This window comes from Babylonia areolata, chromosome 20 (assembly GCF_041734735.1).
Source record: "Babylonia areolata isolate BAREFJ2019XMU chromosome 20, ASM4173473v1, whole genome shotgun sequence".
Lineage (NCBI taxonomy): Eukaryota > Metazoa > Mollusca > Gastropoda > Neogastropoda > Buccinidae > Babylonia > Babylonia areolata.
Window position 1 is genome coordinate 49,485,241 of NC_134895.1, and position 15,315 is coordinate 49,500,555.

Consider the following 15,315-nt stretch of genomic DNA (forward strand, 5'->3'; position numbering starts at 1 on the left):
GTACACACAGAGAGAGAATGAGAGGAAAGTAGCAAAAATTAGCCAAAGGAAATAATTTTTTTTTTTAACTGTCAAAATACGTACATCCCCTTTCCCCGATTGTCCCACCATTCACAGCCATTTCAAAGCAAATGGAAAAGCAAACAGCATGGAAGTGAAAAAAAAGTTCAGACACCACCTTACCACCAGCTCACACACACACACACACACACACACACACACACACACACACACACACACAAATATATATATATGTGCGTGTGTGTGTAAAACAGACAAGCAAGCGGACAGACAGAGAGAAAAAAGAGAGCGAGAGAGAACCCACAAATCAACAAAAGCAATAATTATTGGATTCCATATACCCCCGAAAACGGAGTATGGCTGCTTACATGGCGGGGTAAAAACGGGCATACACGTAAAAGCCCACTCGTGTACATACGAGTGAACGTGGGAGTTGCAGCCCACGAACGAAGAAAAAGATTTCATATGACTCCGCATTGTTTTTAGCTCCCTTTTTAGATTATGTTTAAAGTTGTTGTGGTTAGCTATATTTTTTTTTTAATGTGGTGGTAAATCATTCCAGCAAGTGCCCCCGCTGTTTTTGACTCATGAGACTGGACTTTAAAAGATCAATCTCTGGACGAGGTACTATCAACTTCCGTACATGTCTTATGTTGTTAACTGGGAAAGAGAGAGACCAGAGAGAGAGAATTGGACGATGTCCGAATGTTCCTTTGTTGTTGTTTTGTTCTAGTTGCGTACTATTGTCAGTCGCTTTGGTTTTCATACTGAGCAGTTTTACTTGTCCTCAGAGAACAATTATTCGTCAGCCTGGGAATTCTTTCCTTCTTCGATATAAGCGATTTGAGACGGGAACAGGGAATGGATATGGACAGAACGGTGTGTGTGTGTGTGTGTTCGTTCGTTCTTTAGTTTAGCGTCTTTTCACTATCAGTGATATTAGACGATGTATGTGTGTGTGTGTGTGTGAGCGCATGCGTGCGCGCGTACGAGTCTGCGTTTTACAAGTAGAATGGTCACGGACAGGAAAGGGGATGACAAGACAGAGGAAGATTGAGAAAGAGGGATGAAAAGGACGGTGGAAACAAACATTGAAAACATCTCTACAATCATTTACAGCACGCTCATGTTTCTTACATACGTTTTAATCAATCAAAGGTAGGCTCCAACTGGGCTTTGGTGGCAAATAATAATTCAAAATATCTTGAGGTACATTCCATCTGGGCTGTGGTGACAAATGAGTATCAGATATCTTCAAAGGGCAAATGACGGTATGCTGGAAACCTGGTAGGTTTTTTTGTTGGGTTTTTTTTGGAAGTTTTTGTTCTCAGACTCTTGGCGCCTCTGTATATGTTTGTGCGTATGGGAATGGGGAGGTGAGAGGGGGCGGGGGGCGCGAGCGCGCGCGCGGGTGTGTGTGTGTGTTGGTGTGTGTTCGTGTGTGCTTGTGTGTGTGTATGTGTTTGTTTGCATGTGTGTATTTGTGTACAAGTGTGTGTTTGTATGTGTGAGCGCGCGCGAGAGTGTGTGTGTGTGTGTGTGTGTGTGTGAAGGGAACTGTATGTCTAAAATTATTTTGGAAAAAATTATCCCGCTTGCTTCAGTGTACATAACATATACTTACACAATGCTTTCCAGTCTGTGTTATGCTTGCGGGTGGTGAGGAAGAGTGTTGTGTGTGGTGTGCTCAGTTTGTTTGTTGTTAAACAAACGAACGTGTTTACAGGGCGTGCTGCGCTGTGTATAACGACGTAAACTGTTCACTTTTTTTTCTTCTTTTTACTGTGTCTCTGTGGTGAGGTCTGATGCTCACTTGCTCAGCAAACAGCTGTGTCCAAGCTGACATTTTATAGCTCTACTTCTCTATCCATTCATTTAGTGAACCAGTAAAATAGTGAATCTTCAACAAATAACTAACTGAATTAATAAAACAAATAATTAGATAAACAAACAAATACTGGAAATGGCAAAGTGGAAGAGACGAGAGCGATTACCTTTGTTCAGAAATGAAATCCCTCACAATGGTTTTAGAAACAAATCAAAGCGTGCGAAACAGATGTTTTGAAAATGGAAAACAAAACGAAGACAGATCTTAACGAATAAATGAAGAGGGGAAACGGGGTGAATTTAAATGAAAGAGTGGTATTCACATCTGAACAAAACTTCATAATGAAATGCAAAATATATCCTATATGCATGTGCGCGCGCGTTTAAACACCTGCACATTTGTTCCGGAATGCATGTGAGTGGAGATAAAGCAGTGAAGTACAATACATACAAAATGGTAATCAAAAGACAGTTCAGAATCTTGGATCATTTGAACACCCAAACTTTGAAACGTGGGGACAGCTGTTGGCAAGGTACAGTGGTTCAGTTGTGAAAGATGAAGGGAGTATCCTACAGGTACGGCTATAGATGAAGGGGGTGTCCTAGAGGTATGACAGATGAAGGATTTATCCTATGAGCACAGTGACAGTTTATGGGTGTATCCTATAGATTAAACAGATGACGGGTGTATCCTACAGGTCTAACAGATCATGGGTTTATCCTATAGGCACAGTGACAGATGAAGGCTGTATCCTATAGGTACAGTGACAGTTGAAGGCTGTATCCTGTAGGCACAGTGACAGATGAAGGCTGTGTCCTGTAGGTAGATACAGTGATGGATGAATGGTGCATCTTATAGGTCTGACAGGTGAAGGCTGTATCCTGTAAATACAGTGACAGATGAAGGCTGTATCTTATAGGTCTGACAGGTGAAGGCTGTATCCTATAGGTACAGTGACAGATGGAGGCTGTATCTTATAGGTATGACAGATGAAGGCAGTATCCTATAGGTACTCTGACAGATGAAGACTGTATCTTATAGGTATGACAGATGAAGGCTGTATCCTATAGGTACAGTGACAGATGAAGGGGTTATCCTATAGGTATGATAGAAGAATGTTGTATCTTACAGGCATAACAGATGAAAGGTGTATTCTGTATGACAAATGAAAGTTGTGTCCTGTAGGTATGACAGATGAATGGTGTATCATGTAGGCATGACAGATGAATGGTGTGTTCTGTAGGCAAGACAAATGAATGGTGTGTTGTGTCCTGTAGGTATGACAGATTAATGGTGTGCCCTGTATGTATGACAGATGAACGGTGTGCCCTGTAGGTATGACAGATGAATGGTGTGTCCTGTAGGCATGACAGATGAAAGGTGTGTCCTGTATGGTGTGTCCTGTAGGTATGTCAGATGAATGGTGTGTCCTGTAGGTATAACAGATGAATGGTGTGTCCTGTAGGTATGAGAGATGAATGGTGTGTCCTGTATGGTGTGTCCTGTAGGTATAACAGATGAATGTTGTGTCCTGTATGACAGATGAATGGTGTGTCCTGTAGGCATGACAGATGAATGCTGTATCCTATAAGTACTGTGACAGATAAAGGGTATATTATGTTGGCATGACAGATGAAGGGCGTATCCTGTAGGTGTGGCAGGTGAACGTTGTATTCCATATTTTAATGGTGGGCCTCGACAGTGGCAACGCTACGACTTTGTGCACATTGAAATTTCCCTGGTGTAGCGTGGTGGAATTACCATCCCTTTCCACCAGATCTCATGGGAATAGGTTGACAGTTCTCTGATCCATCCCCTTCTCATTCTAATGTACATAACCACGACAATAAGGAATGGCAACCATAATACTACTATTTGGCAACATTGTAGTAGCAGCAACAGCAGAGCCGCAGCAGTCGCGGCAACAACAGCAGTATTGGTAGTGGTAATGATTATAGCACCACATTAACAAGAATGACAGATATCAAAATCTTAATAATTATCATCATCATTATCATGACAGTAAACAATGCATCAGTCGGGTTTTTTTTGTTGTTGTTTTTTTGTTTTGTTTTTTGTTTGTTTGTTGTTGTTTTTTTTGGGGGGGGGGGTTGTTGTTTTTTTTTGTTTTTGTTTTTTTTGTTTTGTTTTTTTTCGAAATTCCCTTTGTCAAAAAGGTGATGAAGTCTGTGTTCCAACAGTGCAGTACCTGCTGGAATGACGTCACCTTGCTTAATACACACACACCCTTTGTTTCAAGGTTCATTTCTCTGTTCCAGGAAAGCCAAGCAGATGTATTATTATAGAAAGGGGTTACTACGGAAACATATTTGGAAATTATCTCCAAAACAGACAGCGGAGAGGAGTCAGATTACAGGTGGTGGAGGGGGTGATTCTTATCCTCTACACCGGATTGTCCTGTTCGAAATTATACATGTTTTCTCTCGCCTGGTTGTGTCAATCTTTGTAGAGATGTTTATCAAGTGATTTTGGATATCGTGCAAATGATGGTTCCCCATGAAAAGCATCCTATTTTTTTGAAAAAAAAAGTACTCGTGTGTGAGATATACCGTTATCTATGTGCCCTTTCCCTCTCCCCCTCCTCCTCCTCCTCCCCAAGTTTCTATCACCTCCCCTTCGCCACATCTTCTCTCTTTCTCTCTCTTTCGCCCTCTCCAGCCTCCGTCCCTCGGCTGATAACCCCCCACCCCCACCTTCACCCCCACTTCCTCACCAAGCGCTGCCATGCTGACCAGTGTTACCAAGATTATCGTGTAGAAATAAATCATTCAACAAAAGTGAGGGTGTTGGTGTGTTGTCAGTGCCAGGACGTCAGCGCGTGTGTGTCACGTATCAGCACGCTTGTGTCATGTCTGTCAGCCTGTATGACTGTATGCCTTTATCATGGCTGTCTGTCTGTGTGGCTGTATGCCTTTATCATGTCTGTATGACTGTATGCCTTTATCATGTCTGTGTGACTGTATGCCTTTATCATGTCTGTCTGTCTGTATGACTGTATGCCTTTATCATGTCTGTGTGACTGTATGCCTTTATCATGTCTGTCTGCCTGTATGACTGTATGCCTTTATCATGTCTGTCTGACTGTATGCCTTCATCATGTCTGTCTGCCTGTATGACTGTATGCCTTTATCATGTCTGTATGACTGTATGCCTTTATCATGTCTGTATGACTGTATGCCTTTATCATGTCTGTCTGACTGTATGCCTTCATCATGTCTGTCTGCCTGTATGACTGTATGCCTTTATCATGTCTGTCTGCCTGTATGCCTTTATCATGTCTGTCTGCCTGTATGACTGTATGCCTTTATCATGTCTGTGTGACTGTATGCCTTTACCATGTCTGTCTGTCTGCTTGTGTGACTGTATCCTGTCTCACTGACTCTGTATACCTATGTCATGCCTGTCTGTCTCACTGTGTGACTCTGTATACCTATGTCATGTCTGTCTGTCTGCCTGTGTGACTGTATACCTATGTCATGTCTGTCTGTCCGCCAGACTGTGTGCCTATGACATACCTGCCTGTCTGATTCTGTATGCATATATAACGTATGTCTGTCTGACCGCATTTCATGTCTATCTGAATATTTGACTGCATTTCATTTCAGTCTGACTGTATTTCATGTCTATCTGAATATCTGACTGTATATCATGTCTGTCTGAATGTCTGTCTGTGTATCATGTCTGTCTGTCTGTCTGAAACAGGAGGAGGCAGGTTTGTTCGGAAAGTTGATCACCCAGAATCAGTATCAGTAGCTCAAGGAGGCCGGCGTCACTGCGTTCGGTCAAATCCATATACGCTACACCACATCTGCCAAGCACATGCCTGACCAGCGGCATAACCCAACGCGCTTAGTCAGGCCTTGAGAAAAAAATAAAAAATAAAATAAATATATGAATAAATATATATATATATATATATATATATAGTTATATATATATAGTTATATATATATATAGATATATATATATATAAATAAAAAGTAGATAATATTTTTAATTAATAAATAAATAAATAAAAATTTAAAGAGTAAATTAACAAACAATTTTTTTAATAGATAAATACATAAAAATACTACTATCAATAATAATAATATTTATAAGGCGCAAAATCTTGATGGCGTCAACTCTATGCGCACAAAAAAACAAAACAACAATGATGATAAATAAGCAAATAAATGTAAAAACCTGCAGACACACACACACACACACACACACACATGCTTACCAGATATGCAACAAAGTGACATGCAGTTTCACAGATATGAAAGCACAATCAAATACACAAACGTACATGAGCCCCAACACACACACACACACACACACACATTACCCTGTACCACCACCCCTCCTCCACACACTCATTTCTAGGCTACATATCGCAGTTTCCACGCCACCACCACCCCTCCCGCACACACACATACACACACGCACGCACACTTTCTTGTACAAGCACACACACATACGCCTATATCCCCCAACTGGTTCACAGTCAGTATATTGTGAGTTCCAAGCACAGACGCCCAATGTATAAAATATAAATAAATAAATAAATAAAAAGAGGGGGCGGGGGGTGGCGATTTTGTTACTGCCGATCTTTGCGTGGTGTCCCTCTGTCATTGTGGTGGTGTCAGTGTGGTGTTAGACAGGTCCCTTCTCACTGTCCATAACGTGTTGTCGTTGTGGTGGTGTCAGTGTTGTGTAAGATATATAGGTCCCTTCTCACTGTCCATAACGTGTTGTTGTGGTGGTGTCAGTGTGGTGTCAGAGATAGGTCCCTTCTCACTGTCCATAACGTGTTGTCGTTGTGGTGGAGTCAGTGTGGTGTTAGATAGGTCCCTTCTCACTGTCCATAACGTGTTGTCGTTGTGGTGGTGTCAGTGTGGTGTTAGACAGGTCACTTCTCACTGTCCATAACGTGTTGTCGTTGTGGTGGTGTCAGTGCAGGGTTAGACAGGTCCCTTCTCACTGTCCATCTTAACGTGTTGTCGTTGTGGTGGAGTCAGTGTGGTGTTAGATAGGTCCCTTCTCACTGTCCATAACGTGTTGTCGTTGTGGTGGTGTCAGTGTGGTGTTAGACAGGTCCCTTCTCACTGTCCATAACGTGTTGTCGTTGTGGTGGTGTCAGTGCAGGGTTAGACAGGTCCCTTCTCACTGTCAATCTTAACGTGTTGTCGTTGTGGTGGTGTCAGTGTGGTGTCAGAGATAGGTCCCTTCTCACTGTCCATAACGTGGTGTCATTGTGGTGGTGTCAGTTTGGTCTTAGATAGGTCCCTTCTCACTGTCCATAACGTGTTGTCGTTGTGGTGGTGTCAGTGTGGTGTTAGATAGGTCCCTTCTCACTGTCCATCTGAACGTGTTGTCATTGTGGTGGTGTCAGTGTAGGGTTAGACAGGTCCCTTCTCACTGTCCATCTTAACGTGGTGTCGGTGTGGTGGTGTCAGTGTAGGGTTAGACAGGTCCCTTCTCACTGTCCATCTTAACGTGGTGTCGCTGTGGTGGTGTCAGTGTGGTGTTAGACAGGTCCCTTCTCACTGTCCATCTTAACGTGGTGTCGGTGTGGTGGTGTCTTGGACATAGGTTCCTCACGGAAAGACAAAACTGATGGAGGGGGAGACAGGGAGAGGAGGAGGGGGTGCCGCATTGAGGTGTAAGTCTGTGGGGAAGCTGCACAATGTCCATCAGAGCGCTGTAACACTTCATGGAACTGCACTTGCATCTGTGCACGTCCGTGCGTGTATATGCACACACGCGCGCGCGCGTGCGCGTGCGCGCGCGTGCACGCACGCACACGCACACCACTCACACTGGCACACACACACACAACTTACACACAAATACACACACCACTTACACTGGCGCGCACGCACGCGCGCACACACACACACACACACACACGGAGTGAGGGTACGTGTGGATGCGAGAGGTGGAAGAGACAAAAATGTCACAGGTTTAGCAGAATGTGTGCTACCTTGAAAACACGGAGAGAATCATCTCTCTCTCTCTCTCTCTCTCTCTCTGGGAAAAGCTGCATTCTCTGGCGAAGCAACTGCCAAAACAATCATGACATGCTAGTCAAACACACACACACACACACACACACACACAGCACGCAATCGCAACTGTGTGTATTTCGCACACACTCTCACAAGCGCGCGTAACACAGCCAGCTCCACGCAAGCGAACCCCCGCCTCGCTGTGTGTGTGTGTGTGTGTGTTCGTGCGTCACTTGAAGGAAATAAAAAAAGGTTCTCTACGCCAAGGTAAGTTGCTCCAAATACGCTCGCGCTATATCTTCAGTTGTCTATTCCTTTGCCGATATTTCAGCCGTTTGAATGCCTTGGGTCAAGAAAACCACTGTGGCGCCGTACTTTCAATACAATGTGACCTAATTACAGTCAGTGGAATCCGCGAGATTCCGCCTGTCGTCTGCTGTCTTGTGAGACCGAGAAAAATGCCGCGGTTGAGTGTGCAGCCGAGCTTGACGGACAACTGACAAAGCGTGTCTGGTTGGACAGGCATGTGACACACACAGGTCAGCACACCCACCGAGTTTTAATTTGTGGAAATGGCAAGCTGATTTTGCTGCTGAAACCCTCAGGTAAATTACGTGAAAGCAAGTTGTATTCATTGTCCCCGTGACTGCGCGTGTAGAACTCAGTGATAAATTCGAATGACAGTTTTACAGAACTGAAATTTTACCTGTTCCCTCAGCTGTGCTGTCTCTGACATATTTATGCTGTTCTATCAACAACAACAACAACAAAAGTAAGAAAATAGCTCCGTGGTATGTTGTGATTATTTGGAACACATCTATTCTCGCTGTCACACGGTTGTGAAAGCTGGGCGTTCACTTCGCGTAAACTACACGCCTCTCTCACTCTCTCTCTCTCTCTCACTCTCGCTCACACACACACACACACACACACCGTGATTCTCTGGCTCAACCGGTCGTCTTATCCCAGCCATACACAGCACAAAAGCCGTCAGTTTGGTAAGAGTATTCAGAGAATCTTCAATAATAGATTTGTGTGTTTCTGTTTCGTTTTGGTTGGTTGGTTTGTTTCACTGTCTCTGTCTCTCTCTCTCTGTCTGCCGGTCTCTCTCTCTCTCTCTCTCTCTCTCTCTCTCTCTCTCTCTCTTCGTGATCTGCATTTTGTGTGAGGTGTGTGCTAGGTATGCCCAAGTGTTTGTCAGTGTCCATATATTCATTTACAACAACACCAAAAATAAATTTGTTTGAAAACCCGTTGGTTTTTTTGTTTGTTGTTTGTTTGTTTATTTGTTGTTGTTTTTTTGTTTGTTTGTTTTTCAATGCAAATCACGACCTGAAACATGTGATCGTCTTTGAGCACAGCCTCTATTGAAGCAGTTGTTGACACCGGCTTAATGTTTTTCACCTGTCTGTCGAGTATAATATGGGGAGGGACCACTGAGCTGAATGGGAGGGATATGGGGATGGGGAAGGTGGACTAAGTCGCCGTGTCAGCACTGAACAGAGTGTGTACATACATGACAGATAGATCGAGTGTCTGCGTAAACACCTGCAAGGTCCGGACTGTCAGATATATGTTATGATCACATCGGATGGGCGTTCCTGCGTGTCGATTTTCAATCTTCTTTCGAGTTCTTTCTCTGTCTGTCTGTCTGTCTGTTTGTCTGTCTGTCTCTCTCTCTCTCTCTCTCTCTCTCTCTCTCTCTCTCTCTCTCTCTCTCTCTCTCTCTCTCTCTCTCTCCACACCACTTACACACACCACTGTCTCTCACACACACAATCACTTCATCCGTGTCTTTCTTGCACCCCCTATCCCCCTCGATAAACTCTCTCTCTCTCTCTCTCTCTCTCTCTCTCTCTCTCTCTCTCTCTCTCTCTCTCTCTCTCTCTCTTATTCTCCTTTAGCTATGTAGTGTTCTAAATCCCAAATTACCATTTATGTAGCCATGATTATAATGTGCATGCTGTATTGATATAATGATCCCCCCTGCCCCCCCCCCCCCACCCCCCACCCCCACCCCACCCCCCCTCTCCCCCCTCTGTTTTATTTTACTGTTTTCCCTTCTAGGGCTGGATGGGGGGAAAAAGCAATAGTCTTGCTTTCTCTATTACCCAAATAATATTTTTTTAATTCAATCTATTCAATTGTTTCTCTCTCTCCCTGTCTCTACCCCCTCTCCACCCCACCCCCCTCTCTCTCTCTCTCTCTATGAGAGACAAACATGTATAGAGTGTCAATATATACACGCCTCTCTCCTCCCCTGTCAGTCTCTCCCTATGCATCATTGTATGTCTCCACTGTCACTGTCTCTATATCTGTCTGTTCAGTCAGCCTCCCCTTCCTTTTTATTTCTCTTTTCCCCTTGTCCATTCTTCCTTCTGCTCTCCACCACGCCCCTACCCTATTGTCCTCGTTCTTATTCATCTATCGCGACATGATATTGTATTGTACATAAGTTTTATGTTTATGTTTGCACATGCTTATGTAGTTTTGACGTTGGTGTTGAGAATTGACTCTCGCTTTTTTCTCTCTCTCTTACTTATTATTCTTGCCCAGAGGGCCGGATGTAAACAAGTGCTTTGTGCATACTCCTTTACCCACTTAAAATTTCGTTCGTCGTTCGTTTCTTTCGTTCTCTCTCTCTCTCTCTCTCTCTCTCTCTCTCTCTCTCTCTCTCTCTCTCTCTCTCTCTCTCTTTCTATCCCCTAAAGCCACACATACACACACACACACACACACACACACACACACACACACACACCACTATCTCTCTCTCTCTATTATCCCTGTCTCTCTTCCACCCCTTATCTCCTTCGATATTTCTCTCTTTGTTTACTACCTTCTCTCTCTCTCTCTCTCTCTCTCTCTCTCTCTCTCAAATACACACGCGCGCGTTTCTCTGTCCGCGGCCCCCACCTCTCTCTCTCTCTCTCTCTCTCTCTCTGGAAACGGGTGGGGTTTGGGGTGGGGGTCGGGGGGTGCGGTAAGTGAAAAATTTGTTTTGTGTTTTGGCTGCAGCTGATATTGTCAGTAGCATTCGCAAAATCATTCTCGGGTTACACACACAATACACCTGTCTGTGCCACTCGCAACGTTGTTTGATTACCAAAGTGAGTGAACCCCGATGGGGCCCCAACCAAGTCTCAGTCGCACGTGCATGCGGCTTTGCTTTCCCCCATGTGCACGTTTCTTGGCACAGCATATGTGACGTCTTCACACCGGCTCAAACGGGGCCTGAGAAAGGTGTCCACTTTCCAGTTAATTTTGTGCTGCGTGTTTTCGCTGTCGATAAACGATTATTAACATGTGGCCCAGTGAGGTGTTTGAGCGTGCAGGTGCGTAAATAAAAGCACTGATAGGGATTATCTTCGAACAATAGGCACTCCTCGCTTACCGTATGTCCTCTAACCTCTAAAAGGGGAGAGAGAACCTTTGGCCTGCTTGTATCGACTGGATTTTCGACATCTATTCAGAAAAAGATAACTCGTCATACGAAAGCGGCCTTTTTTTTTCCTTCACACACACAAAGAGAGGCCAATGGAGGCTAGCCTTCTACAAAACGCTTGGTCGTTGGTGTAATACAAAAAATAGAATAAAACCATCAAAAAACAGGCAACCGACCTACATAAAAACGCGGCAACCATTCACCCTCCCACCTCCCTCTCTCTCTCTCTCTCTCTCTCTCACTCACACACACACACACACACACACACACACACACACACACACACACACGCCGAACACACACACACACGCCGAATACATCCCCGCAAGGTGAACTTAAAATTAAAAAAAGCTTTACTGTTAATACTGAAATCAGCACGGTTAGGTGTTGAGTCATGAAATTTAAGTATGTGTTTTGATCTGAAATACTCGCTTCTGTCTACATAATTTCACCACACACACACACACACGCGCGCGCGCGCGCACGGCGTTTGATACCAAAAACAGTAAATATTATAATTATGACCAGCCAACACATATCCATCACACACACAATGCGCGCAAAGTTTAGACAATGCCAGTGGTCGTATTTGTAGCAGATGGAATGTTACCATCATCTTGGTCACTATGATCGTCATTAACCTCTGAACATTTGTGTCTGTGACTCCACAGGGTTTGGATCACTCGCACAGGACAGCTGAGAATAGCTCCCACACGAAACACATTCACGTTCGTGCGAGTTGACGTCATTTCTCAATCTTCGTGTCATCACTTCCACTGACGTCATTTTCGCCGTCATTCTCAGTGAGGAAGGTGACTGCACTCTGGGTGCCAACTTCAGAGAAGTTAGAAACGCACATTTTGGAATAAAGGAGGGAAGGGCTAGAGGACGACGTTTTATATGCGCACCCGGGTTCTTCAGCACTGCATCGTTTCTCTCCGTCAAGGACGATGGCCAATGGAGCGCCGGCCATGCCGTGGGCTGACTTCCTGACACTGATGCTGGAGTCCACACAGAAGGTGGAGAAAGCCGCCATCTTCAACGCCAAGGGGCAGCCACTGGCCACCACTGAAGACCTGCAGGTCAGTGAACACTATGATATGTATGTGTGCCGCGCACAGTGATGTATGGTTGTTATTGGTTTTTTGTTGTTGTTGTTTTTTGTTGGTTTTTTTTGTTGTTGTTGGGTGTTTTTGGGTTGTTGTTGTTTTGTTGTGTTTTTTTTTGACAAAGCGCGTTGGGTTACGCTGCTGGTCAGGCATCTAAGCTTACTTGGCAGATGTGGTGTAGCGTATATGGATTTGTCCGAACGCAGTCCATGAGCTACTGAAACTGTTGTTGTTTTTTAAATATTTTTTCTCCATTACACTTTGCACAATGAACAGTGATATAATTATGTACTCATGTGGACATGTATATGTTTACTCGGACAAAGATTAATACGATACGCACGGGTGTGCGCAGGCAAGCCGACAAAAACACGCGCGTCCGTACACATTAAAGTGGGGAGAGGGTGTTGGTACACGTGCGTTAGGTTAAGTTGTCTGTTGTCTTCAGTTTAACTTCTGTTCGCCTTGTCCGATTTCACACCCCAAGATCCCTTCAATAAATAAATGAAATAAGGAAGAAAAAAATATATATATATGAATGGAGTGAGACATAACACAATGTGTTTGACACACAGAAACATGAGACACACAGTCTGTGCGCGTGTGTTAGCGCTCTTTGCATGCCAGTACACTCATAGGTAAAAACTAAACTCGAGTGACAGATACGCACACAACTTATTGTCTCTGACACACACGCGAATGCACAACCAAAAAAGCGGCGAAAAAGGAGAGAGACCTCAGATGTCCCATGACAAGAGGAGGCATTAGATGTAACACCCTTGTCACGCAGCTGTCCGTAGCACATCTTCAATTTCCTTTACAGTTTGACTTATCTTGGCTTCATGGGAATGATTCCCAGTCCACTTGTATCTTCAGTTAATGTACAAGTTCATTTGTCTAGGCTTCATAGGAATAATATCCTGTCCACTCATATCTTCAGTTACCTGCACAAGTTCATTTATCTAGGCTTCATTGGAATAATATCCTGTCCACTCATATCTTCAGTTACCTCTACAGTTTCACTTATCTAGGCTTCATCAGTAATGATTTCCTGTCCACTCATATCTTCAGTTATGTCTACTTTCACTTATCTAGGCTTCATCAGTGATGATTTCCTGTCCACTCATATCTTCAGTTATGTCTACTTTCACTTATCTAGGCTTCATCAGTGATGATTTCCTGTCCACTCATATCTTCAGTTATGTCTACTTTCACTTATCTAGGCTTCATCAGTGATGATTTCCTGTCCACTCATATCTTCAGTTATGTCTACTTTCACTTATCTAAACTTCATCAGGACTTATTTCCCATTCACTTTCATTGCATGCACCGTGAGTGCATGCAGTACAGCTTGAACTTCATGTGGCATAGTTAGGTGAACATTTTGACATCATTCAAATAGTGAGTTGACTGTGCAGTGGAAGGATTAAGTATTTTATCTTGCGCACATATGTTTATGTGTTATACATGCTAAGTCCACTTACAGATCTACACATGTATGCAATTATGCCACAACATTGTTTCCAATTCTCAATATAGACACATAAGTTCACATTATGTACTACGCGCAGACACTCATGCATGCACACTCACAAACATACTCCACCTCCACCCCCCCCCTCTCTCTCTCTCAATATCATAACACCCTTCCCCCTTCAGTGTCACACCACCCTTCACGGAAACGACCACAGCCACAAACAGTTTGACCCTAAGGGCAGATGACCAGTAGGTCGCTAAACTCAGCACTGCTTCAGTGTCATTCCTTGTCCCCAACCACACACCAGGTGTCGGAGTCGGACGGGCGAGCCTTGCTGAACACTCTTCACGACACGGCCCACTGCATCACGCGCCTGACGCTGGACGGCGTGGACTTCCGCTGTTTCCAGGGCAACGCCACAGCTCTGGTGGGCCAGGCGGTGACTGGGGAGAGGGGGCGGGTGATGGTGGCCCGGCTGACCGAGGAGGACGTTCTGGTCGTGGTCCTGGGACACTCCACGGGCCACGGATCCTTTCTCTACGAGGTGCAGCACCATCTTCAGGAGCGCACGCGGCGTCGGCAGCAACAGCTGCAGCAGCAGCAGCAACAGGTCAGCATCCGACCAGGCCAGGAGCCGCCCTCTGCTGGTGCAATGCCGGTCACTGCGCAGGGCAGTGGTCCTTCTGACATTTGGGTTCAGCTTCAGGAGTGAGCTTTGGACCTGTTCGTTTGGGTACAGCTTGGTGACTGTTTTGGACCTGTTCGTTTGGGTACAGCTTGGTGACTGTTTTGGACCTGTTCCTTTGGGTACAGCTTATTGACTGTCTTGGACCTGTTCGTTTGGGTACAGCTTGGTGACTGTTTTGGACCTGTTCGTTTGGGTACAGCTTATTGACTGTTTTGGACCTGTTCGTTTGGGTACAGCTTATTGACTGTTTTGGACCTGTTCGTTTGGGTACAGCTTGGTGACTGTTTTGGACCTGTTCGTTTGGGTACAGCTTATTGACTGTTTTGGACCTGTTCGTTTGGGTACAGCTTATTGACTGTTTTGGACCTGTTCGTTTGGGTACAGCTTGGTGACTGTTTTGGACCTGATCATTTAGGTACAGCTTATTGACTGTTTTGGACCTGTTCGTTTGGGTACAGCTTGGTGACTGTTTTGGACCTGTTCGTTTGGGTACAGCTTATTGACTGTTTTGGACCTGTTCCTTTGGGGACAGCTTATTGACTGTTTTGGACCTGTTCCTTTGGGTACAGCTTGGTGACTGTTTTGGACCTGATTGTTTAGGTACAGCTTGGTGACTTTTGGACCTGATCATTTAGGTACAGCTTGGTGACTGTTTTGGACCTGATCATTTAGGTACAGCTTGGCGACTGTTTTGGACCTGATCGTTTTGGTACAGCGTGGTGACTCTTGGACC

At 44.6% G+C, this 15,315-nt stretch overlaps 1 protein-coding gene across 4 annotated transcripts; it reads left to right on the top strand.

Annotated features, from left to right (window-relative positions):
- The first annotated feature begins 8,028 nt into the window (after positions 1-8,028).
- LOC143294687 (uncharacterized) lies at positions 8,029-15,315 on the top strand. Of its 4 annotated transcripts, none has more exons than XM_076606079.1 (3): positions 8,029-8,130; positions 11,980-12,390; positions 14,202-15,315. In XM_076606079.1, the coding sequence occupies exons 2-3, from the start codon at positions 12,259-12,261 to the stop codon at positions 14,604-14,606; spliced, it is 537 nt and encodes a 178-aa protein (XP_076462194.1). In that variant the 5' UTR covers positions 8,029-8,130; positions 11,980-12,258; the 3' UTR covers positions 14,607-15,315. The 4 variants fall into 4 exon arrangements, with proteins under 4 accessions (XP_076462194.1, XP_076462192.1, XP_076462193.1 ...); XM_076606077.1 differs by lacking the exon at positions 8,029-8,130 and adding an exon at positions 8,183-8,468; XM_076606078.1 differs by lacking the exon at positions 8,029-8,130 and adding an exon at positions 8,183-8,402.